Here is a 25,385-nt window from a genome sequence, read left to right as displayed (position 1 = left end):
ACCCAATTCCTCCTCCCATTTGTGAGTATATTTCTGCCGTCCCACTAAAGAGCCCTGCAGCATGTTATAGATTTTAGATAAGCCTTCCTTTACGCGATCTGCATGGTCACACCAGTGCTCAAATTGAGACTTTCCTTTAATTACTCTCCCTGTTCAACCTCCCGCCGGTCAAATTGTCTAATTTGCAAATATGAGAAGACAGCAGATGGGGATAACTGGTATAACTCCTGGAGTAGATCAAATGACATTATACCATCCTTATCCCTAATCTGACCCATTGTTATTACGCCCTTGCTTTTCCATTCACTAAACAGCAGAGAATCCCATCCCGGGGAGAATTTAGTGTTATGAAATAGATATGTGCTAGAGAAATATTTTCTCGTGCCCACAAGAAGAGATTTCCACTGATCCCAGCTCTGTAGTGTAATTTTGAGTGGGAGAGGAATGTCTCCTACTATTTTCCATGTCCCTTTGGGTTGCCAGGTGAGGGCTTTAAGAGGAAAAGATCCCAAGAGATCCTGTTCTATAGCCACCCATCTTGGAGTTTCTCCTCGCCTATGCCATGGCAGGACAGCAGTGAGCTGAGCCGCTGCATAGTACCACTGGAGTTTGGGCACTCCCAACCCTCCCCGGAGCTTATGTCTGTGGCGTATGGATTGCGCTACTCTAGGGGGTCTCCGCGAATATGAATATGGCTATTCCAACAAACCTTCCCTTAATCTGGGACCTCCCCAGATACAGACACACGCCAAGGCCCTCTAGTCTTCGCACCTCCTTTACCGCTACTGTAAATATTGTCGTATTGATATTGTTATAGTTCCAAGTTTCCTCTGCTACTGGCTCCTCTTCTTCCCAGTTTGAGTACCCCTGTTTCATTGTAACTTTTGCTTTCTCCGTGGTTATGTTAATGTTATTTTCCCCCTGTTCCATGTAAACCGATATGATATGATCTGTATCATGAATGTCGGTATAGAAAAGCACTAAATATAAATAAATAAATATGAATGCGAACAAGCGTTTTTGCCATGTTTTCAACATTGCAGTGGGAATATGGACTGGTAGCGATTGGAATAAATAATTAAATTTGGGGAGCACAGTCATCTTTAATATCGCTACTCTCCCAGTCCAAGAGATAGGCAAAGCTGCCCAGTTTTCTAAGTCTTGGAAGACTTTGGCCGTGAGAGGGATGTAATTGAGTTTAAATAAATCGTCCAATTTAGTGCCTATCATAATTCCCAAATATTTTATTTTTGTCCCTGCCCATTTCAGGGGGAACTGCTGTTGTAAGTGTGCAGCTTGTGCTGGAGGTAAGGAGATATTTAAGACCTCTGACTTATCAAGGTTTAAGCGAAAACTGGACATGGAGCTGAATTCCATCGGTTTGCCTACTACTCCTGGTAAAGATTGTTGGGGGTTCGTTAAGGTGAACACCACATCGTCTGCGAAGAGTGATAGTTTGTAATCTTCTGTCCCCACCTGTATACCCGTAATGGACCTTTCCTCACGGATTTTCATGGTAAGTGGCTCCAAAAACAGTGCAAAAAGCAGATGGGATAAGGGACATCCCTGCCGTGTTCCTCTGGAAATAGGGAAGGGATTTGAATACACCCCATTTATCTTAACCCTAGCTCTCGGGTTGTCATAAAGTGTTTGCAGCCAGTTTAAGAATCTAGGGCCAAAATTCATCTTTTCCAGGGACTTAAACAAAAATTGCCAATGAACCATGTCAAATGCTTTTTCAGCATCGACAGCAAATAATATGGCTGGTTCTTGAGTCTGCTGTGTCCGCCATAAAAGATCTATAATTCTCCGGACATTGTCCGCTGCTTTCTGACCTGGGATAAATCCGGCTTGGTCAGGGTGTGTTAATTTAGCCATCACTCTGTTGAGGCGTGTTGCTAAAATTTTGGCCAAAAGCTTTAGATCTATATTTATTAGGGAGATGGGTCGATAAGACCCGCACTCCAAGGGGTCCCTCCCCGGTTTCGCCAGTATGGTGATACCTGCGACATTAGCTTCAGCTGGAAGTGTACCCCCATCCTAAGTGCATTAAAAGCTTCCAGTAAATAAGGTGATAGGTGGTCCGTGAATTTTTTATGAAACATACCCGTGTACCCATCTAGTCCTGGTGCTTTGTTTATTTTGAGAGCTTTAACAGCTTGGTGGAGCTCACTGGGGGTTATAATGCCCTCAAAATATTGTTTTTCCGTTTCTGTGAGTGTGGGTAGAGTGATTTTATCAAGATAGGCTCCAATATCCTCCTGAGATATGGAGGAATCTGCAGTGTATAATGCCCCATAAAACTGCTGGAATCTTCTCTGTATTTCCTCTGCAGAGTCCAACACTGATCCATCTGCCGCCTTGATCTTAAGTATTTGATTTTGCGCTGTTTCTTCAATTTGCGGGCCAGTAATCTACCCGCTTTATTGCCCCATTCAAAATAATCTTGCCTCACCAATTGTAATTTATATGCTATGTCACTCGCTTGAATTGCTTTTAAAGCACTACGGGCGCTCTGGAGCTTAATATATACTTTGGGAGACAGAGATGCCCTATGCTGCTTCTCTAGTTCAGAAATGTCCGAAAGCAACGCATGAACCTTCGCTTGGGTCCCCTTCTTGTGGTAGGAGGCTTGGGATATGAGTTTTCCCCGAAGCACTACCTTCAGACATTCCCAAAGCAGAGGTTTTGGATGTGATTGTGTTACATTGAATAGTTGGTATTCCTCTATCGCCAAGCGCAATTTCTGACAGAATGCATCATCTTCCAGGAGCGAGTCATTTAATTTCCAAAACTTTAATCCTGTCTGGGACTTGCTTGTCTGTATAGTTAACCAAATCGGAGCATGGTCCAATCATGTAATAGAGCCAATCTTTGAGTCTCTAATTTGAAGGCTGAGCAATTTATCTACCAGAAAGTAATCGATACGGGAGAAAGAGTTGTGAGAGTGTGAGAAGGTGTAATCCCTAGTGGTGTTTGACGCCAAATATCCAGGACATCCCTGTCCCCCATGAGTTTTTTTAAGATGCTTGCGTCCCTCGGCGGCTCCTAACCCACCACCCGATGAATTATCTAGACGGGGCTGTATGGTGATATTGAAATCCCCTGCAATTAGCAGATGGCCCTCCTCTGTTGCATTCAGTACCCGGTCTACGGTGTCCAAGAAGTCCTGTTGGACACTATTAGGAGCACAGACATTTAGTATGGTATAAGTTTCTTTATCTATATCTATTTGTAGTAACAGATACCACCCCATTGGGTCAGCTACAGTTTTGAGGACTGTACCCTGAAAATCCTTGCATAAAAGTATGCTAACTCCTGTGTACTTCCCCAGCTTAGTAGCCGCTGCATGAAACTGTGTGGGGTAGAGTGGCCACTGCAGCAAGAGTTCATATCTTTTTTGCAAATGCGTTCCCTGAAGAAGTATAATATCTGCCCTTGAGTGAAGTGCTTCAGTTTGGAGACACTGCCGTTTTTGCAGACTGTTTAGGCCCTTTACATTTAAGGACCATAATTTAATAGGCATCATGTTATCGGTCCAGGCAGGCCCCCAAATGCATCCCCGGGAAGGGGCCCGCCTACGAGGGCCTACTCCCCTTTGTTCCCCAACCACTACAGAAAGAGCTCCTATTCCAATACGCTTTCCATTTGTTGAACTATAGCAAAGCTGTATACTTGACGTCATCCTGCATACATACATTACACATTGAACTGTTCCTCTCCTCTCCCCTAGTGATTCCAATATGCTTCACAGAATTGTGCCGGTAACATTTCTGTGTCGGCTATGGGGTCGAAATCAAACACGGAGCCCGCCCCCTCTCATCCCGAACCCACCCCCAACCGCCCGCCACATACAACAGTAATCATATAGCAAACCTCGGTTAAAATAAAAACAGGAACCAAGTCATAAAAGTGGAACCATCCATTTAGGAATCTTGTCCATATTCTATAGTGTGCGAATCGTCTTGCGGCACTCCCTGATGGTGTCAACCTTTTCGTTTATCTGGTCAGACGCACTGTCCCCAGAGTTCCTGCGGAGATATTTTCCTCTGTTGTGGACCCTCTGCCATCTTGGAGTATACATAGGAGCTGAAGATGTTGGGCCGCCTGACGGTGCCGTTTTCACGTGGTGACCTGCTGATTTCAAGATGGCCGCCGCTTCCGCTACACTTGTGGCTTTAGTGGTAGTGCCATCAATAATGACCGCGATGCCAAAAGGGAACAGCCAACGATATCTAAAGTTCTCTTTTCTGAGCACCATTGTGATCTCCTTGAATTCCAGCCTCTTTTTTAAGGTTAGGTGGTGAGATCCGTGTAGACTTGTATATTATGAGACTCCCATTCCCACGACAATTTCTGTCGTGCAATTTGGTAGATTTTTTCTTTTATGGGATATCTCGTGAAGCACACTACGATATCCCTGGGTTTGCCGTTGATCCAAGGTCCCAAAGATCTGTGTGCTCGCTCCAATTCAATATCTGGAATGGATGGTGGTTCATTGTTATTGTCCTTTTGTAAGAAAAAAAGCACAGAGCCTTTGAATTGTTGTCCCACAGTCTGCATAGACCTCCGTGTCTGGTATGCCTCTAAACCTTAAATTGTTGCGCCTGCCCCTGTTTTCCAGGTCTTCAAGTTTTGCAAGCAGGTCTTCTGAATCATGCGACACAGATTTAACTTTTTTTTGTAAAGTTTCCAGCTTTTCTGATTGTGCATCTAAGCGCATATCACAATCATCTACTCTCCTCCCAATGTCAGCCATATCTTCTTTTAGTTGTTCTATGGAGGACAAGAGTTCTTTTTTTTTATTGTCCTTCATCTCTTTCCTTAGGTCTCCAAACCATCGTCGAAATTTGTCCCGCATTGGAAGGTCGAGTGCCTGCACTGCCATTCCCTCCGCCTCGTGGTCTCCCTCGGGAGTCTGCTCACGCGAGTCCGAGGCTGCAGGCGCGCTGTCTGTCCCTTCTTCCGTTTTGGCAAATTTGGAGATTTGTTTGGCGAATTGTTTGAAATTGGGTCCTTTTTTCCTCTGGGCCATCTCGAGAGGTTCCGCTGTCGAAATCAGGTGGTTTGCTGTCTATATTATTATTTTTGAGCGGGGTTTCGGCGGGTGCTGGGCTTGGGACAATCGGGAGCTCTTGGTCACATGGCCATCTTGCTCTGCGTCGAGAGCGCCCCCCAACCATTCCCTTTCTAATAATTCCTAACATTCTGTTTTCTTTTTTGACTGCTGCAGCACACTGAGCCAACGATTTTAAAGTATTATCCACTATGATGCCTAGATCTTTTTCCTGGGTGGTAGCTCCTAATATGGAACCTAACATCCCTATATGCAACACCTTGCACTTATCCACATTAAATTTCATCTGCCATTTGGATGCCCAATCTTCCAGTCTTGCAAGGTCCTCCTGTAATGTATCACAATCCGCTTGTGATTTAACTACTCTGAATAATTTTGTATCATCTGCAAATTTGATAACCTCACTCGTCATATTCCTTTCCAGATCATTTATATATATACAAGCCGTTAAGCCCGTTAAAACGGGCTACATTACATTTTGTTTTCAGTCCATTTTCTAACACAGCACCCTTCTACACTTTTTCTCCCTCTCTCCCCCTTCCCCTCGTTCACTCCTCCCCTTTCCTCCACTCAGTCTTACTCACTCTCTGTCTCCCACTGCCTTCTTCCCCTCACTCTCACCTCCCTCCCCTTCCCTCAGTCACTCCCACCTCTCTCCCCTTCCCTCAGTCACTCCCCACCCTCTTTCAATCCCATCCCCTCCCCCTCAGCCCTCCTCCACTCCCTTTTTCTCTGCTCCACAACTTCTTACCCTTCCACTTACTCACATCCCTGTCTCTCACCTCTCCCTCATTCTCCCTCTCCCCCTTCCACTTACTCACATCCCTGTCTCTCACCTCTCCCCTCACTCTTCCCCACCCCCTACCTCCCTCCCACACACTCAGTCCCTCCCTCTCACTCCCTCCCTCCCTCTCCCCCAGTCCCTCCCCCTCTCAGTCCCTCCCTCTCCCTCCCTCCCCTTCTCAGTCCCTCCACCTCCCTCAGTCCCTCCCTCCCTCCCTCAGTCCCTCCCTCCCACTAAGTCACTCCCTCCCACTCCCTCAGTCCGTCCCTCCCACTCCCTCAGTCCGTCCCTCCCACTCCCTCAGTCCGTCCCTCCCTCTCTCTCTCTCCTCCCTCCCTCGCTACTGGCCGCTGCCGCCGCCGCCACTACCGCCGCCCGCTGCCACCGCCACCGCCGCTACTGCCGCCGCCATGTTTTTTTTTCCTTACCCTGCCTAAGACCGACGTGCTCGCCCGCACATGCGCAGTAGAGCTGCTCTCTACTGCGCATTTGCGGCACGTCGGTCAGGCTTCATTTATCTAGTTAGATTGAAAAGCACCGGTCGGTCCAAGTACAGATCCCTGAGGCACTCCACTGTTTACCCTTTTCCACTGAGAAAATTGACCATTTAATCCTACTCTGTTTCCTGTCCTTTAACCAGTTTGTAATCCACGAAAGGACATCGCCTCCTATCCTATGACTTTTTAGTTTTCTTAGAAACCTCTCATGAGGGACTTTGTCAAAAGCCTTCTGAAAATCCAAATACACTACATCTACCGGTTCACCTTTATCCACATGTTTATTAACCCCTTCAAAAAAATGAAGCAGATTTGTTAGGCAAGACTTCCCTTGGGTAAATCCATGTTGACTGTGTTGCATTAAACCATGTCTTTCTATATGTTCTACGATTTTGATCTTGAGAATAGTTTCCACTATTTTTCCCGGCACTGAAGTCAGGCTCACTGGTCTATAGGTACCCAGATCGCCCCTGGAGCCTTTTTTAAATATTGGGGTTACATTGGCCACCCCTCCAGTCTTCAGGTAGAAAGGATGATTTTAATGATAGGTTACAAATTTTAACTAACTGATCAGAAATTTCATTTTTGAGTTCCTTCAGTACCCTAGGATGCATACCATCTGGTCAAGGTGATTTGCTACTCTTTAGTTTGTCAATCTGGCTCTACTACATCTTCCAGGTTCACAGTGATTTCGTTCAGTTCCTCTGACTCATCACCCCTGACATCAGGTTCATCGGTATGATGTTGTTCTGGTCACTCATGGAGCCCTTTTTGAAAATTTACATTTGCTACCCTTTAGTCCTCAGATATAGAGACAGATTTGACTAAGTTACAGATTAATAGTAATAGGTCTATTCATTATTTGAGTTCCTTTAGAGCTCTGGATTGAATACCAGCAGATTACGTGATTTGTTACTATTTAATTTTTCAATATGTTCTGGCTCTTCTTCTAGATTTATACTGATTTGATTCAGTTCTTGAGTCATTATCTAGAAAAAAAAAAACAGTTCAGGTGCAGATATCTACCCACCATTCTGCTCTCTAAAGACTGACAATTTATTTTTTCTGCTATGGCTTTATCATCCCTAAGCTCCCCCTTTTATTATTTATTTATTTAGATTCTTTTATATACCGAAGTACCCTCCACCACAGTTATTTAATGGCCCAACAAACTCCCTTGATCTTTTTCAAATATTTATTAAAGTAGAGACGTATTCATAAAACCACCCGACTCAGGCCGAGTTTCGCAGCTCAACAGCTGCTGCCTCAGGGGCTTAAACAATCCAAAGTCTTGAGTGAAATACAGTGGTGTAGTATCATCAAGCAACAAGTAACTGTATGTCAGCAATGCAAAAACAACTTGCGATTCACCGTTCAGAATACAGTCTCTACTGGTATCTTTGTTTTATAAATACATCTCTACTTTAATAAATATTTGAAAAAGATCAAGGCATCTATCCTTTTGTGTTTACCTGATGGCCATTATAGATCGCCTACCTCTTTGCTTTCTGGAACCAACAAACTCCCTGGCAGGCTTTTTGTTTCTAATGTACTTGACTAGGTTTTAATTATTAGTTTTTGCCTCTATTGCAAGTTTCTCCTCAAATTCTCTCTTGGCCTGCTTTACAAGTGCTTATGTGCCTTCCTATTGTTCTCATTAAGCCTTGCTTTCCATTTTTTAAAAGATGTGTTTTTGCTTGTCTTTTTTACAGCATCATAGAGTCATGCTGGCAGGTGCTTGTTCTTCTTTGGACCTTTCTTAATTTGTGGAATACATTTTATCTGAGCTTCCAAGATGGTATTTTTAATAAGTGTTTGGCGTTTTTATTGAGAGATAAGTACTGCTCATTTATATTGTGAATTTTTGGAATAAGACTGTTTAAATAGCATCATTTTTTTAAATTATGAGCACAAATGAAGATGAATATGTGAAAAGGGTTTTTTGTCCAATGATGGCAGCTGAAGCCCACATTCATTTACACAAAGAAATTGGATTTCAAAAGGGCTGTCAGATTTTCCCTTTTATTTTTAAGAAATGGTATTCTTTTAATGAGCAGTAGGCATATTCATGAATAGTATATAAAAATATATAAAAAAGTGTTACACCAGTGTGGTTTGTTTCACATTGATTTGTTTAAATTAGCCTCCATGTGTCATGCAGACTTTTAATCCTTGCAACTGCTCCTTTTAGTTTTCTTCCTTAGAAAAATCCAGGCCTGCAGCACACACAGATGAGAGACATGCTTCTGAAGCCTGCTGCGCGCACACACACAAGCGCTTCTGAAAAAGCCTTCCTGAGGCTCTTTCACTGGGTTACACAAAAGCAGCTGCTGTAACACACTTGCATTATACTTAAATTATATATTTGAACAACCAACTTAATTCTGTGTTTCAAAAACTATAGCTATATCGCAAGAGGAGATATTTCAGGTATTGAAGACAATGGATTCCTAGTTTGCTTATAGGCTGCTGAACAAATGCCATTGGTATGTATGAATGGGGATTGCTAGGATTCACTACCTTGACGAAAGCCACCCCATTGGGCGATACCGTGATATCATGTCGGATCTGGTATAATAAGTCTGGAGGTACTCGCAGAGATGTGCAGCCAAAGGGGAATGCCTCATACCTAAGAAAAAGAAAAAAAAGTTATTGGGTATGTGCATAGAATGAGAGAGGTGTTACTGCACAGGAGCTCAAGCCCACATACAACCCTCCCTTCCTCAGATGGCTAACTCCTGTTGGTAACACAACTCAGAAATAATTTCATTTATTTATAGCACTAGTACATTCAAAAGCTCCTGTTAGAGGAAGGCTTTGGTTTTTCCACGCATGTTGGTAACTTTAGATATCCACACCACCAACCCCTTCTGCATTGTGGAATAAATCTTTACATATTCTTCCCCAAACTAGCTTGCACTGTCATTCTATCACAAATGGCTTATATAACATTTTACATGTGAAATAAAGGCTAGACTTTTCTCCTTCATGTGTAATGCTATAACAGGAAATGCATCGACTATGCAATATCAAAAGCTGAAAATTATTTTGCTGTTTAACTTATAGAGTAGAGGAGAAGCCTAGTAGTTAATGCAATGGGCTGAGTACCCACTGAGCCAGGTTTCATATCACACTGGTGCACCTTGTGACCTTGGACAACTCACTTCATCCTCCATTGCCTCAGGTGCAATTTGATTTTAAATTCTCTGAGGGCGGGGACCTGCCTATTATACTTGACTTGTAACTTGACTTGTAACTTGCCTTCAACACAGGTTTAGAAAGGTGAATAATTAAATACAAAGCAATCCAATCTAATCACGGTATCCATGTACACACACTTCATGTGAACTTAAAAGTGCTTTCTGTACATACACACTTGTGATGATGTGCTATCAGTGGCATGTAGTATTAGCCAGGGCTCTGGAAGCCTCCAATGTATTGTATATTTCCAAATGGCAAAAATTTAGTCTTCTGTAATTAACATTACATTGCAATGTCATAGAAAACCATGTGTGATCCAACTAGTGATGGAAAAACAGTGCAAAACTGCTGAATTATGGAATTTATATCTAAAACTAAATTTCTTGATGTTTCTGTATTTGTGCTTGAGCAATAATATCCTCTTAACCCAAGAGTGCTCCCTTAATAGTCCCAAAGTATCCCACTGACAGATATTGCTCCCCTTTACGTCTCACAGCATCTTCCTAATCACACAACAAGGTGCACCCAAATAATCTTCCAGCATCCCCCTAACCACCCGAGGATGCTCTGCTAATAGGCTGACACAAACCCCACAACAGCACCCCTCCTGACTGTTGGGGAGATACTATCGAACTATCAGGGGAGTGCTTGGGAGGATCCTGTCAGATAGAAGGAAGTGCAAAAGTGGCATTGGGAGACTCAGAGGTGAAGGGTAGGAATATGAAGAGGCTGATGAAGAAAGAGCAAAATTCCTTAAATATTTGTTTAGTGTTCACTGTGGAAGGGCCTGGGGCAGGACCACATAAAACAAATACAAATAAGATTGAAAGTGAAGTAAACCTCGATCAATTTACAAAACAGTGTGTTTGTGAGGCGCTAACTAAACTTAAAGTAGATAGATAAGGCGATGGGGCCAGAAGGGATACATCCGAGGGTACTAAGAAACTTAAGAGATGTCCTGGAAGCGCCGCTGGTGACCTTTTCAATGCTTTTTATTTTTTAGAGTCTGGAGTAATTCCAGAGAACTGGAAAAGGGCAGATGTTGTTCCTATTCATAAAAGTGGAAGTAAAGAGGAGGTTGGGAACTACAGGCCAGTTAGTCTGACCTCTGTGGTGAGCAAACTAATGAAATCGCTGCTAAAAAGGAAAATTGGTACTTACCTGTTCATTTTCGTTCCTGTAGTGCCACAGATCAGTCCAGACTCCTGGGTTTTGCCTCCCCTCTAGCAGATGGATACATAGAAAGTTTTACTGACACTGCTACATAACACGAGGTGCCACCTACTGGTTTTCTCAGTATTGATCTGTACCCAAGCCTAATTAAAGAACAAATACCAATACAATAACTAACTTCCACCCGCCTGAACGAGCAGTGGGAAGTGGAAAACTGGAAGACAACTGTGCTCACACCAAAACCCATGTAAAACTAAGAAAACCTGTGCCATTCTTCTGCATAATCATAACAAATCGAGTGGACTCTCCAAGCTTCCCCTTTCCTCCAGTGGGCAGGTCTCTGGCTGATCTGTGGCACTACAGGAATGAAAATTAGCAGGTAAGAACCAATTTTCCTTTCTCTGTATGTGACCAGATCAGTCCAGAATCTTGGGAGGTACCAAAGCTTCCCTAAATGGGGTGGGACCTTGAGAGTCCCGCTCGAAGTTCACTCCCACCAAAAGCCATGGCCTCTGGGGCCTGGACATCCAAATGGTAATGCCTGGCGAAAGTGTGCAAAGATTTCCAAGCAGCCGCTCTACAGATTTCTTGCGGTGAAACTTGCTGACACTCTGCCTAAGAGGCCATCTGAGAACAGGTAGAATGAGCTTTTATCCCCTCTGGCACAGGGCAACCCTGACAGATGTATGTGGAACTAATAGCCTCTTTCAACCCTGAACAATTGTGGCTTTTGATGCCTTTTGATCCTTTTTTGCACCACTCCATAGCACAAAAAGATGATCCGATAATCGGAAGCTGTTAATAACCTTGAGGTACCACAACAACGCATGCTTCATGTCCAAACGTTGCAACTTTCAGCCTGAGGTGTAGAAAGGAAAGGATGGTAGCTCCACTGACTGGTTTAAGTGGAATGATGACACCACCTTCGACAGAAAAGAAGGAACCATCCTTAAGGAGGCCCCGTTATCTGAAAATCTCAAAAAAGGCTCTCTGCATGACAAGGCCTAAAGCTCCAAAATTCGACGAGTCAAATAAAACGCCACCATAAAACTACCTTCAAAGTGAGATCTTTCAAAGTAGCCCGTTTTAATGGTTCAAACGGCGCAACACACATGCTTTTAAGGACTACAGGAAGGGCAAGGTTTCCTAACCAGAGGACACAAATGCTTTGCTCCCCAGAGAAAATGCACCACGTCTGGATGAGCTGCTAGAGACGCTCCTTGAACTTTCCCTCGAAGATAGCCCAAAGCTGCTACTTGAACCCTCAGAGAACTAAAGGATAAACCCTTGATCAGACCATTTTGCAGAAAAGCCAGAATATGTGCCAGAGTCCCGCATAGGATCAACACCTTGCTCCGCACACCGGGCCTCGAAAACTCCCCATACCCTCACATAAGCCAAGGAGGTGGAAGTCTTCCTAGTCTGCAAAAGAGTAGCGAGGACTCTTTCAGAATAACTTATTCCTTAATCGCTCCCTCTCAAAAGCCAAGCTGCTAGACAGAAGTGAGTCACCTGATCTGAAAATATGGGGCCTTGATGTAGAAGATTCGGCAGATGAGCTAACCGCAATGGACCATCCAATACTAGGTTGATCAAGTCGGCAAACTTGACGCCTCGGCCACTCCGGCGCTACGAGAATCACATCGCATGGATGGACCTCTATGCTTCACAGTAGAGGCCACAGCGGAAACACATACAGAAGGTCATCCTTCGGCCAAGGCAGAACTAAGGCATCTACCCCTTCTGCTCCTCGCTCTCTTCTTCGACTGAAGAACTGCAGGGCCTTGGCATTATGGAAAGTTGCCATCAAATCCATGTGTGGCCTTGCCCCATCTGCAATTGATGAGGTGCACTGCTTCCTCTGACAGCTCCCACTCTCCAGGGTCCAGTTGTCGGCTCAGATAATCCGCTTGCATTTTGTCCTTGCCCGCTACATGAGAGGCTGCTAACAGCACAAGATGCTGCTCTGCCCAGCCGATTAGTTCCCGGGCTTCCTAAGCTACCACTCGACTTTTGGTGCCACCCTGGCGGTTGATGTAAGTCACCGTCATTGCATTATCCAACAAGATTCTCAGACTTCCCCCTCAAAGGGGCAGGAATGCCTGTAGTGCCAAACGCACCGCTCTCGTCTCTAAGCGATCGATGGACCACGAGGCCTCTTCTATCGACCATTGCCCATGTACTGACTGGTCCTGGCACACCACTCCCCAACCGGAGAGACTGGCATCAGTGGTAACGATTGTCCAGACCTGGAATTCCAGATCCACACCTTGTCTCAACTTGTCCAGAACTAGCCACCACGAAAGACTGAACCTGGCAAACTCCGTAGGAAGAAGGGCAGGTGAAACTGCTTTGACAACAGGTTCCAGTGGGATAGTAAAGCTGACTGTAGAGGCCTACTATGAGCAAATGCCCATGGGACCAATTCCAAAGTGGAAGCCATAGCCCCAAGAACCTGCAAGTAATCCCAAACCTTAGGCACCTGCTTCTCCAATAATCTGTGAACTTGAGCTTGTAATTTGGAAATCTGCTCCTCGGTGAGAAATTGAAAACGTTCCCCATAACCATGAATATCAGTTATCTTTGATGATTGGGCCGGATTCCTATGTGCAAGTATACTTCGGTCAAGTCCAGAGACGCCAGGTACTCCTCCTGTGCACCGACGCAATCACCGAAGGGTTTCCATTCGAAACCGAAGCACCTTTAGAGCCACATTCACCCTTTTTAAATCCAGAATTGGGTAGAACATGCCCTCTTTCTTGAGGACAATGAAGTAAACGAATAGCGGCCTGTCCCCTGCTCCTGCAGGGGAACTAGCCGACTCCCCCAGCTGGTCTTCCTCACTGTCTGAATGAAGTTCCTCAGGGTTATGACTTCCACTGGAGGCCCCCAGCACCAGGGACAAAGGAAGAGGAAAATCCCCCTCCCCAGACCACGAAGTAGCTGCGGAGGACAAAATGGCTGCCGTTCCTGCACTTAGCAGGAATGGATCATCCACTGGCTGTCGCACACGAGAGAGCCTTCCAGGCTCGAGGCAGCCGCCTGATGAAGTTGGTACGGCCAGCAAAGTGCCCTCCCCTCCAAAGAGGCACTTAGAACATTTACCATCCTGGGAAAGTCGTGCGCGTGTGTCTCCATAATCACAGCAACTCAATCTGCACAGCATTGCAGCGGTGCACCAGATGAGACGATCGCCGTTGGAGGAACAGGGAAAGGAGCTGCCTGCACTGCAGACAGAAAAAGCCACAATAACGAAGGGCATGTGAAACAATGCACCGACTATAGCGGCTCACTGCCTGAGCAACTTAAACTTTTTTTTTTTTTAATCAGGCTCAGCTGCACAATAAATAAAAACTGACCACTTCCCTTCACAGAAGAATGGTCTCAGGCTCCATCCATCCCCCAGGACTAGGGAACTGCCCTCACTGGACTGAGCAAAAAAAGAGTTCCCAACCTCCTACCCGCCTACCTCAAAACCAGGGGGGATAGCCCCACCAGGACATAACAACACCCTGGGAGGCAATCTCCAAGAATCCTATTTTTTTTTTTTTTTTAAATTTTCTTAGTTTCAAACTGCAGGCTTTGCACCTCCACCATCTGTGGGAGACAGAGAAATACTGAGGGACTGCAGGTGGCATCTCGTGTTATGTAGCAGTGTCAGTAAAACTTTGTCTCCATCTGCTGGAGGGGAGGCAAAACCCAGGAGTCTGGGCTGATCTGGGCACGTACAGGGAAGAGAAGATAGTGCAGTTTCTGGAATCCAATGGATTGCAAGATCCGAGGCAGCAGGGTTCTACCAGAGGTAAATCTTGTCAGATGAATCTGATCAATTTCTTTGATTGAGTGACCACAGAGTTGGATCAAGGGAGAGCACTAGATGTAGAATACTTGGATTTCAGCAAGGCCTTTGACACAGTTCTGCCCAGAAGAGTTATAAATAAATTGTGCGCCCTTGGTATGAATCCTAGAGTGACTGAATGGATTAGAAACTGGCTGAGTGGGAGGTGACAAAGAGTAGTGGTAAAGCAGATTTACTTACCTGTAACAGGTGTTCTCTGAGGACAGCAGGATGTTAGTACTCACACATGGATGACATCATCGGATGGAGCCCAGCATGGAACTTTGATCTCAAAGAATCTAGAACTTTCAAACATACCCTACTGAGCATGTGCAGCTGTAGATATTACACTGCCTCTAAGCAGAGTTCCTCAGTACAAAATATAGCTAATATATGGAAAAACCAACTCCCAGGGGAGATGGGCAGGTTTTATGAGGACTAACATCCTGCTGTCCCTGGAGAACACCTGGTACAGGTAAGCAACTGTACTTTTTCCGAAGACAAGCAGGATGGTAGTCCTCACACGAGAGAATCCCTAGATATAGGTTGCTTGAGCAGGACAAAGCGGGAAACCACACAGTGCAGAAGCACTACCCATCTCCCTTTTGCCTGTGAGGCAGCCGGCCCACAAGGGGTCCAGGCTGGAGAAGAGTTGGGTTCTACAAAGAAGAACCATAGAATGACAGACACAAAATCCACATGCGTAGTAGGGGCGCCTAAGGCAGAGGAGTGATGCGAGTGCGAGCAGAAGCATACTACGCATCACAGAAACATTACAAGCAGGGTTTCAGATCAATAACCCTCACAATAAAGTAGGCATAGAACCTCTTGGGTACAGGAAAAAGATGTCAAGAGGACAACTCTTGGACAAAGCCGCACAGTTTCCTTTGGTGTGAGAAGACAACTGAAAAACCAACTGGGGCCTGAGAACTCCCCAGAAAGAAACTGCGGTCCACTGATTCTGAAGAACAAAATGTCTCTGCAGAAGTGTGCCCATGTGTGACTGATAGGTACAATGGGCAGAAAAACCCAAGCAACTCTTGGAGAATAATGAGCAACAATGGCAGGGCCTGAGACAGACCTTATGTGCCGAAGCACTAGATCTAGCTGGCAGTGTAGCAACACCGACCTCTGGCGTCGGAGACCAGGTCTGCTATTGAGCACCGTGGTTCCCCCTCAGTGTCGACGCAATCAATGCCCCGATGCCCTTGAAGCCTCTGTGTCATCGATGCCATGATGGCTGCGATGCCCTTGGTGCCGCAATGTCCTTGATGCCCTCAGTACACTTGATGCTTGCGGTGCCATCAATACCATTAATGCCCTTGATTCCATTGAGGTGTGTGCATGGCCACCCTCGATGCTGTCAGGGTTATGTGTCCTCGATGCCGCGGTAGCCCTCGATACAGTCGAGGTGATTGGCCTCAATGATGTGGCATCCCTCGAGATGTGGCCTCAATGCCGCTGCTGCCCTCAAGGCCGTCATGGCGAGTGGCTGCGATGCCACTGCAAGGTGTGGCCTCAATATTTCCATTGCGATGCGGAGCTGCCCCGATACCTTTGGCGCTGCAGTGGAGGCCATAGAGCACATTGGCCACTGATACCTTTCATTGCTGTTCTTGACTATATCGAGCACCACCAACTGGGCACTGGGATTGCCACTGGGCACCCAAATTGTCCTTGAGGCATCATCCACTGGGGCTCTTGAGGACCCTTCAGTGCCACTGATGCCCTTGGGCAACAGGGGTCTCCGCCTTAGACATATCAAGCGCCAGGGTCGCTATCTACTGAGGGCACCCTGGTACTCCAAGGCATTCAGGCGCAGCAGTCCAGTGCTCTGGGGGCTCCTTGGTGGTGTCCCAACAGGGCTCTGAGGGGCATCGTGCTGTCCCATAACAGGCTACAGCTATGGTCCACGGGGGGGGGGGGGGGGGGGGCATCAGAGGCCCTGCCTTGTTTTATGCCCTAGTGGGGCTATTGTCAGCTATAGCCACTGACGAGACACCATCAAGCTTGCTGCATTGACTCCCTTAGACAAATCTGATGAGCAGAGAGGGACAGTCGATGGCGCTGGCGTTCATTGGTTTCTTTGGGGATTGATGTGCTGTGCTGGGGGCTCCAGAGCCTCTGCTTGAAGATGCCCCTGGCATCCTTGGTACTGTTGGTCCTTTGATGCCTTCAGGCACCGGGTGCTCTATCAGGTGCCGTCGGGTGGACAAAGTGCCAGGGATGGAGCTATATTCAGTCGATCTGATCCTGATTTGGTCAAGCGCCTTCGAAGCCCTGGGTGCTGCGTCATTCGGTGCCCTTGATGTGACCCTTCGTTGGTATGCACGATAGCGCTATGGGCCCTATGGGGTACAGTCACAACTGTGGGCACCAGTGGATGCAGTCGGATGCTGTGGGACATAACCACAGGGCTCCATGAGCACAGTCGGTTGCCATGGACTTCGCTAATATCGTTGCTTGAGAGAAACGAAGGTGAGCCATTTCTGACACAGTTTCAAGGGTTGTGTCCAGCCTCTTGGAGCGTTCTCAGAGGGCGACGCCATGGAATGCACTCACCACCATGCCATGCCCAGAGCACCAGTGGTCCTGGGGACACCATTCTCACATTATTTCTGTTCACTCCACCTTGAGTTACTATGACTGTGCAGCACAGCATGTGCAGTCAGATAGTATCTATTCTGAGCGCCTCAGGCAGTGACAGGCAGCTTTCTCCCTGTCTGTGCAGTTTTTGCCAAGTCAGGGTTCTGCCATTGTCCCATCATTGTCTCAGCCTCCTTGTCTGTTCTGCAGCATGAAGTGCTGGGAAGCACTGGTGGAAAAGGCGTCATTACACACTGTTATTTGCCTTTTGGCAGTGCATTGCCACCTAATCCAGCTGGTGGATACCACTGTAAGGGTACTGGTCAGTGTGTTTTTACAGCGAAGGGCTCTTTTTTCCAGTTGCCTTCTGCTGAATGGGTGTATCTGTGTACACGTGTGTTTTCCTCATGGCGAGCACAACAGGTTGGTGCCACAGTCACAGGACTGATCTAGGACTGCATTCCTGATCGAACCCTAAGGGGCATGGCCACTAGAAGGGTAGTGTCAGGGAATTCTCCCTCAGAAGAGGAATATGTCTCTCGAGCTCTTCCGTGTCATCAACCCCTTTTATGGGGAAGCCCCCTAGGTTTCATTCCTGGCATGTTTATCTCTGAGCTGGAGTCTCAATTCTTGAATCAGTGCATCTCCTAGGGGCCAGGGCTGGAGAACAGCAGAGGTAGGCATTGGACCATTTTTGCTGGGGCTCCTCCATTTATTATTTTGATCCAGCCTTCTGAGGGTAGTTGCCAGTAATGGATTGGTCACGTCTGAACCTCAGCAATCAGTGATTGTACCTCAACTCTCCTCGGGAGAGTGAAAGGTTTTTGGGCTCGGGAGGCCCCGATTCCCATTACTCCTCTCCCTTCACGGAGAAGAGATTCTATCTGATTCCAGGGCAACCCTTGTGTGTTCCCCTCTGGACACCCGATTGTCCACCCATACAAGGAGTGTCCCTCATTCGCTATTCCTGAAGAAGGGATGTCACCGCTTCTACTGGCGGTTGCTTCGGTTCCTCGCAAATGCCAAGAGCTGGTAGAGCGGTAACACTCTCCTTAGGTCATTCTAAGGTATAGCAGGTCTATTTCGCGAGGGAGCCTCTCCAGAGTAGCTTCCAGGTGCACCTTAAGGGTTTCTGCTGATCAGGAGTTACCTTGATGCCTGTTGAGCTCAATGGGCTGTTATGGACAGTCATTCTCGCTGGCAGGACCCTGCCTCAGTTAGGAGGATACTAGTCTGTCTAATTGGTGAGTATGCCTTCCATCCTCTCCCCATATCCATGGCTAAGGGAGTTGGGGAATGAGAGACTCCACAACAGAGGTACTACTCTTTGTTGCAGTGGCTTGGAAGCCATACTTCCCCATTTTGGAGATAACCTGTCTGCGGATAGGGAGTCCTGGTTCATGCAACGATAAGAAAATTGGTTCTTACCTGCAACTCCTGCAACTCCATCTTGCAAGGTCTTCCTGCTACCACAATAAAACCCCTCCAGCTGCTTCAAAACGCGGCTGCAAGAATCCTGACGAATACTAATCGGAGAGAGCACATCTCTCCTATATTAAAAGATCTTCATTGGCTCCCAGTAAACTTTAGGATTCTCCATAAATCACTTACAATTATTCACAAAAACATTCACCATCAGACGCCTCTTGAACTGCTACACCCTCTCAAACTTCACTCTACAGCCAGACCCTTAAGGGAAGCCTACAAAGGATCCTTACACGTTCCTCCAGTCAAAGCGGTGCACCACTCAAACATCAGAGACCGGGCTTTCTCAACGGGAAACGCTATGCCCCCGGACCTCAGGCAGGAAACCTGTCTCCTAACTTTTAAAAAGAAACTCAAGACATGGCTTTTCGGTCGAGCCTTTCCCTGTTCCTAATCCAATAGCTTGACTCAGAATGGTTCTCATCTCCACTGTACTTAAACAAGCACTAAGAAACACAAATACTTCATAATGAGGTTGGGTCCTCTGCCTCCCTCCCTCACCCTTACCTGTATATAGTATACTATCTCTGTTCTCCCCCCTTTATTTTCCTTTCCCCAGTTTTTGCGCCCTTGTTATAACGTAACTTTATGCTTCATCTAATTTTGTTTCTTGTTAATTGGTTACGGTTAACCGCTCAGTTCGATGTAAACCGAGTTGATTTGATTTGTATCAAGAAAGTCGGTATAAAAAAAAAAAAAAAGCCTTAAATAAATAAATAAATAATTTTCGTTCCTATAGTACCAAGGATCAGTCCAGAGAAGTGGGTTGTGTATCCCTACCAGCAGGTGGAGTCAGAGAACAATTAGAACTTTGGGCACTGCTACATAACGAGAGTGCCACCTGCAGTCCCTCAGTATTGACCTGTACCCAAGCCAAACAACCAAAACTAATGGGCGAAGGGGCGACCAAAAACCACTGTCCCCCACTTCGCCCCAAGGAAACAACATGAGTAAATAAACTGTTAGAAAAAAAACTGCTCCAACAATCGTAATCTGGAAAAAAGGAGCTCTATGAAAAACTAGGCAAATTGTAGCCAACACGGTCTTTCGGTAACTGAAGTAAGGGGTGGGCCTCTGGACTGAGCCTTGGTACTATAGGAACGAAAATTAGCAGGCAAGAACCAATTGTCTTTTCCCTATACGTACAAGGATCAGTCCAGAGAAGTGGGATTTACCCAAGCCACCTTACACTGGGTGGAAACCCGAAAGACCCGCACGTAGAACATTTGCACCGAAGGACGCCTCATCAAAGGACTTAACGTCCAAGCGATAATGCTTAGTAAATGTGTGCAAAGAGGACCACACCGCCGCCTGGCAGATCTCCTGAGGTGATAGCAACTGACACTCCGCCCAGGAAGTAGCTTGAGCCCTGGTGGAATGAGCTCGGAGACCCAAAGGCACTTGGCGGCCACGGACCAAGTATACTGAAGTAATAGTCTCTTTAATTCATCGAGAAATGGTCGCTTTAGACGCCTTGTCCCCTTTCTTTGCACCCCCGAAAAGAATGAACAAATGATCGGAGTGTCTGAAGTCATTGGTAACCTTTAGATCAGTGGTTCTCAACCTTTTTTCTGTCGGGACACACCTGACAGATGGTTCTCACATGCATGACACACTGACCCATGATCGTCACGGGGCTAGATGTAAAAGTACAGTTTGCATCCACGGGAACCCCCCTGACCCACAATAATGGATGTAAAGCAAAATTATGACATTCCTCATACAACTCACCCTACAAAAAAGATATTCTGGTTCTGGTGTCATCGCAGTAACAGCAACTCAAACTCCTTCTACTTCCAGGCTCAATAGCCCTACTTATGAAAAGACAGCAGTTTACCACCAATGCATGTCCTCTTGAGAAAACACAACAAATAAGACTGATACAAACGCTTACATGCTAGTAAAATATCTCATCTCGGTAACACACACAGAACCGACCTAACATACTCCTAGGATCTGTAGTAATGCACATAAACTAATCCGCACACAGTTACACCTGTATTATAGAATACACTCAAACAGGAGCAACCCTATCTATGAAAAGGCAACACTACAAATATTAAATCAGGCCCTAAAAACCAATACACCTCTTATTAGGAAAACAGAACTAGCAAGCAGCTATAGATCCCCACACAGAAATAATTGTAAAACTATACTAATAAGCAGAATAAATGTTTCAAAACAGCTATGAACAGAATAACATCCAACAATTAAAAACTCATAAAAACTATTAAAAATTCTCCAAACACCAATAAAATATTTCAAAAAAAGCAGACACATCACATAATATTAAATAATTAAAATGGCAGTCAATCAAGAAAAATAAACTTAAAAAGCCACCTTTACTTACCCCCTCCAGCAGCTCTCCTACTCCTCTTCCATGCAGGCCATAGCACATAGCAGAAGCAGCAGTAGAGGCTAAGCTCTATACTCATGGTCCTCTTCCTTAGTCCCATGTCTCTCACACACACACCATACTAGTCATGCCCCCATGACCAGTTTCTGTCTCTCACACACCAATCATCTCCCAAACAGTCTTTGACACACACACCAGTCACCTTCCTGAACAGTTTCTCTCATGCCATATACACACACACAGGCTTCCCACTCCTGTGTTCTACTTACATATACGAGCTTATCACTCTCATAATCACTTTCTCTGTCTCACACACACACACACACTCACCTGTCTCTCACTCCCATGCTTATTCTCTCCACATGCACAGGCTTCTCATTCCCATAATCACTTTCTTTCTCTCACAGACACACACAAACACACACCAGTCACCTGATCTCTCATGCATACACACACACACAGGCTTCCCACTCCCATGTTCTCTTTCAGATATACAGGCTTCTCACTCCCATGCTGTGTCTCACACACACCCAGGTTTCTCACTCCCATGCTCACTCTTCACATGCACAGGCTTCTCATTCCCATAATCACTTTCTTTCTCTCTCTCACACACACACACACACACACCAGTCACCTGATCTCTCTCATGCATACACACACAGGCTTCCCCATTTCCATGTTCTGTCTTACATATACAGGCTTCTCCCTCCCATGCTGTGTCTCACACACACCCAGGTTTCTCACTCCCATGCTCACGCTTCTAATTCCCATAATCACTTTCTCTCTGTTACACACACATACACACACACACACACACCAGTCTCTCTCTCATTTCCATGCTCGCTCTCCACTGCACAGGCTTCTCATTCCCTGAATCACATTCTTTCTCTCACATTCACACACACCAGTCTCTTTCTCTCACACACACAGTCACCTTACCAACCAGTCTCTCACTCATGCATGCACACACACACACACAAGCTTCCCTCTCCCATGCTCTCTCTCACATAATCAGGCTTCTCACTCCCATGTTCACTCTCTTCACATGCACAGGCTTCTCATTCCCATAATCACTTTCTCTCTGTTACACACACACACACATCTCTCTCTCATTTCCATGCTCGCTCTCCATGTGCACAGGCTTCTCATTCCCTGAATCACATTCTTTCTCTCATATTGACACACACACCAGTCTCTTTCTCTCACACACACAGTCACCTTACCAACCAGTCTCTCGCTCATGCATGCACACACACACACACACACACACACAGGCTTCCCTCTCCCATGCTCTCTCTCACATAATTAGGCTTCTCACTCCCATGCTCTTTCACACACACCCCCACAACACCAGGCTTCTTACTCCCACGCTTTCTCACGTACCCAGATTTCTCACTTCCATGCTTTTTCTCTCACACACACACATCAGTCACATCCCTGACTGTCTCACACTCTCACATACACATCAGTCATCTCCTTGAGCAGTCACTTTCATTGTCTCTCACATATACACACACATCAGCTCTCTGACCAGTTTCTCTCAATCACACACATGCTCTCAATCAAATACATTCTCTCACTTACACACAAGCTGGCTGGCTGCTTCTCTCTCTTTCTCTCATTCACTTCCTCCTCCTCCCCCCCCCCCCCCGAGCACAAATAGTAGCTGCAGCAGCCTCCTCCTCCAGCCCCCGCAGGCCAAGAAAGAAGAATTCCATCGGCCGCGGGAGGCTCATGCTGCTGTCTCCTTTCCGGCTGCTTCAATTGCTCGGGGGCCAATGCTGCTGCTGCCGCTGCTACTTTTCCATGCGGCACGGGCTGGCTCGCTCTCCTTCCCACGCACCGCGTATCACTTCCTGTTCCGGGTCACGGGGGGGGGGGGGGGGGGGGGGGGCGCGGGAAGAAAAAAGGTCAGCCACGGGTGCCAGAGCTACTTCTAGCGCCGCTGCCATTCCCACTGGGCTTGAACGTGCTGATAGCCCGGCGGCAACGGCAGCAGGGAAGAAAGAGCAGCGGGAGAAACCGGGAGCACGCCACACACCAGCCGGTGCTTGGCGATACACTGTGTCGCGACACACCAGTTGAGAATCGCTGCTTTAGATAACGCAATAAGACCCGACGCACATCCAAAAGAAGAAGATCCTTGTCCTGAGGCGACCTCCTGGAACCCTGCGGGAACCCTGGAAGCTCCACTGTCTGATTAACATGAAAGGCCGAAATCACCTTAGGAACAAAGGAAGGAACCGTGCGTAACGTCACCCTATCATCGTGAATCCGCAAAAAAGGGTCACGGCACGACAGGGCCTGCAATTCAGAAATTCGACACGCCGAGCAAATGGCCACCAAGAACACCGTCTTCAAGGTTAGATCTTTCAAGGAAGTGGTGCGTAGAGGTTTGAAAGGAGCGCCACAGAGCACACGCAATACAAGATTTAAACTCCAATCTGGACACACCGCACGGACGGGAGGTCGTAAATGTTTGACCCCCTTGAGAAATCGAACAATGTCAGGGTGTGCTGCAAGCGAACCACCGGCAAACTTTCCCCGCAAGGCTCCCAAGGCTGCTACCTGGACCTGAAGAGAATTGAATGCCAAACCCTTCTTGAGCCCCTGTTGCAGAAAATCCAGTACCAGAGAGACCTCAACCATTAAAGGATCGCAAGAGCGCTGATGACACCAGGTCTCAAAGAGCCTCCATACCCTCACATAGGCCAGGGAAGTGGACGGACGTCTTGCCTGCAATAGAGTGGAAATAACTTGTTCAGAATAACCACTCAATCGTAAACGTCGCCTCTCAAAAGCCAAGCCGCGTGAGAGAAGCGATCCTCCCGATCCGAAAAGATGGGACCTTGACGAAGTAGATGTGGTAGATGAGCCAGCTGCAAAGGACCCTATAGGGTCAAGCGCATCAGATCCGCGAACCATGGGCGGCGTGGCCACTCTGGAGCCACCAGCACCACCCTTCTGGGGTGGAGTTCTATGCGACGGAGAAGCAGACCGATGAGAGACCAGGGGGGAAAGGCATACAACAGAATCCCCGTTGGCCTGGAGCACACCAGAGCGTCGAGACTGACTGAGCCTTGTTCTTTTCGACGGCTGAATAAGCGTTCTGTCTTTGCATTCTCCCGCGTTGCCATCAGATCCAACTGTGGGACACCCCCCCCCCCCCCATCTGGCACAAATGCGGTTCCATGCTTCGGGAGACAGTTCCCACTCTCCCGGGTCGAGTTGTCGCCTGCTGAGAAAATCCGCCTGCACGTTGTCCACGCCTGCGCCATGCAACGCGGCAATTCCCCCGAGATGACACTCCGCCCAAGCGAACAGAAGACGTGCTTCGAGCACCACCGCGGGACTTCTCATCCCGCCCTGTCAGTTGATGTAGGCCCCGTTGTTGCATTGTTGGAGAACACTCGAACCATGCATCCCTGAATCCAGGGTAGAAACGCTTGTAGGGCAAGACATACCGCTCTTGTCTTGAGACGATTGATGGACCACGAGCCCTCTGTTGGAGACCAAAGCCCTTGGGCGGATCTGGTGTCGCACACAGCTCCCCAACCTGACAGACTCGCATCGATGGAGACTATCAGCTAATTCAGTGGGTTCAAATCCACCCCCTTCTCCAGATTGTCCCGCAAAAGCCACCATGACAGACTGGCTTTGGACTCTGGAAGTAGAGACAAAGGTAGGTGGAACTGCTCCGACACCGGACTCCACCATGACAACAGCGCACACTGTAGCGGATGTAAGTGGGCGAACGCCCATGGAACCAAGTCTAAGGTGGACACCATGGATCCCAGCACTTGCAGATGATGCCACACAGTGGGTGTTTGTCTGAGAAGAAGCGCCTGTATCTGGCTCTGCAACCTGGCTACCCGGTCTGACGCCAGATAGACTCTGCCTCACAAGGTACGAAACGGGCTCCCAAATAGGTCAGCTCTTGGGTGGGTTCCAGGTGACTCTTCTGAAGATTGATGACCCATCTGAGCAATCTCAAGGTGAACATTACCATGCGAAACGATCTTTCGCAGTCTTCCCTGGTCTTGGCGCGAATCAGCCAGTCGTCCAAGTATGGATGGACCAGGATCCCCTGCTTGCAAAGGAAGGCTGCTACCACCACCATGACTTTGGTGAAAGTTTGAGGAGCCGTCGCCAGACCAAATGGAAGGGCCTGAAACTGGAAGTGTTGTCCCAAGACCTTGAAGCGTAGAAACCTCTAGTGACATAGCTGTATCGGAATATGCAGATAAGCCTCCATAAGATCCAGGGATGCAAGGAACTCCCCCATCCGAACAGCAGCCAGTACCGTCCGCAGGGTTTCCATGCGAAAACGAGAGATTCGGAGACAACGGTTCTCCTTCTGTAGGTCTAGGATGGGACGAAACATGCCC

The 25,385-nt window shown here is 47.0% G+C and overlaps 1 protein-coding gene across 2 annotated transcripts in view; it reads right to left on the bottom strand.

Annotated features, from left to right (window-relative positions):
* The window catches only part of REV3L (REV3 like, DNA directed polymerase zeta catalytic subunit), a 720,104-nt gene that overhangs the window by 158,563 nt on the left and 536,156 nt on the right, over positions 1-25,385 (bottom strand). For both annotated transcript variants that reach the window (XM_029595253.1, XM_029595254.1), the window contains exon 24: positions 8,879-8,987. In XM_029595253.1, coding sequence (XP_029451113.1) covers positions 8,879-8,987 — 109 coding nt within the window. The remainder of the gene's footprint in view (positions 1-8,878; positions 8,988-25,385) is intronic.

The sequence above is a fragment of the Rhinatrema bivittatum genome, chromosome 3 (genome assembly GCF_901001135.1).
Source record: "Rhinatrema bivittatum chromosome 3, aRhiBiv1.1, whole genome shotgun sequence".
Taxonomy (NCBI): domain Eukaryota; kingdom Metazoa; phylum Chordata; class Amphibia; order Gymnophiona; family Rhinatrematidae; genus Rhinatrema; species Rhinatrema bivittatum.
Note: the sequence above shows the minus strand (reverse complement) of the source record. Positions and strands in the feature narration are given on the sequence as shown.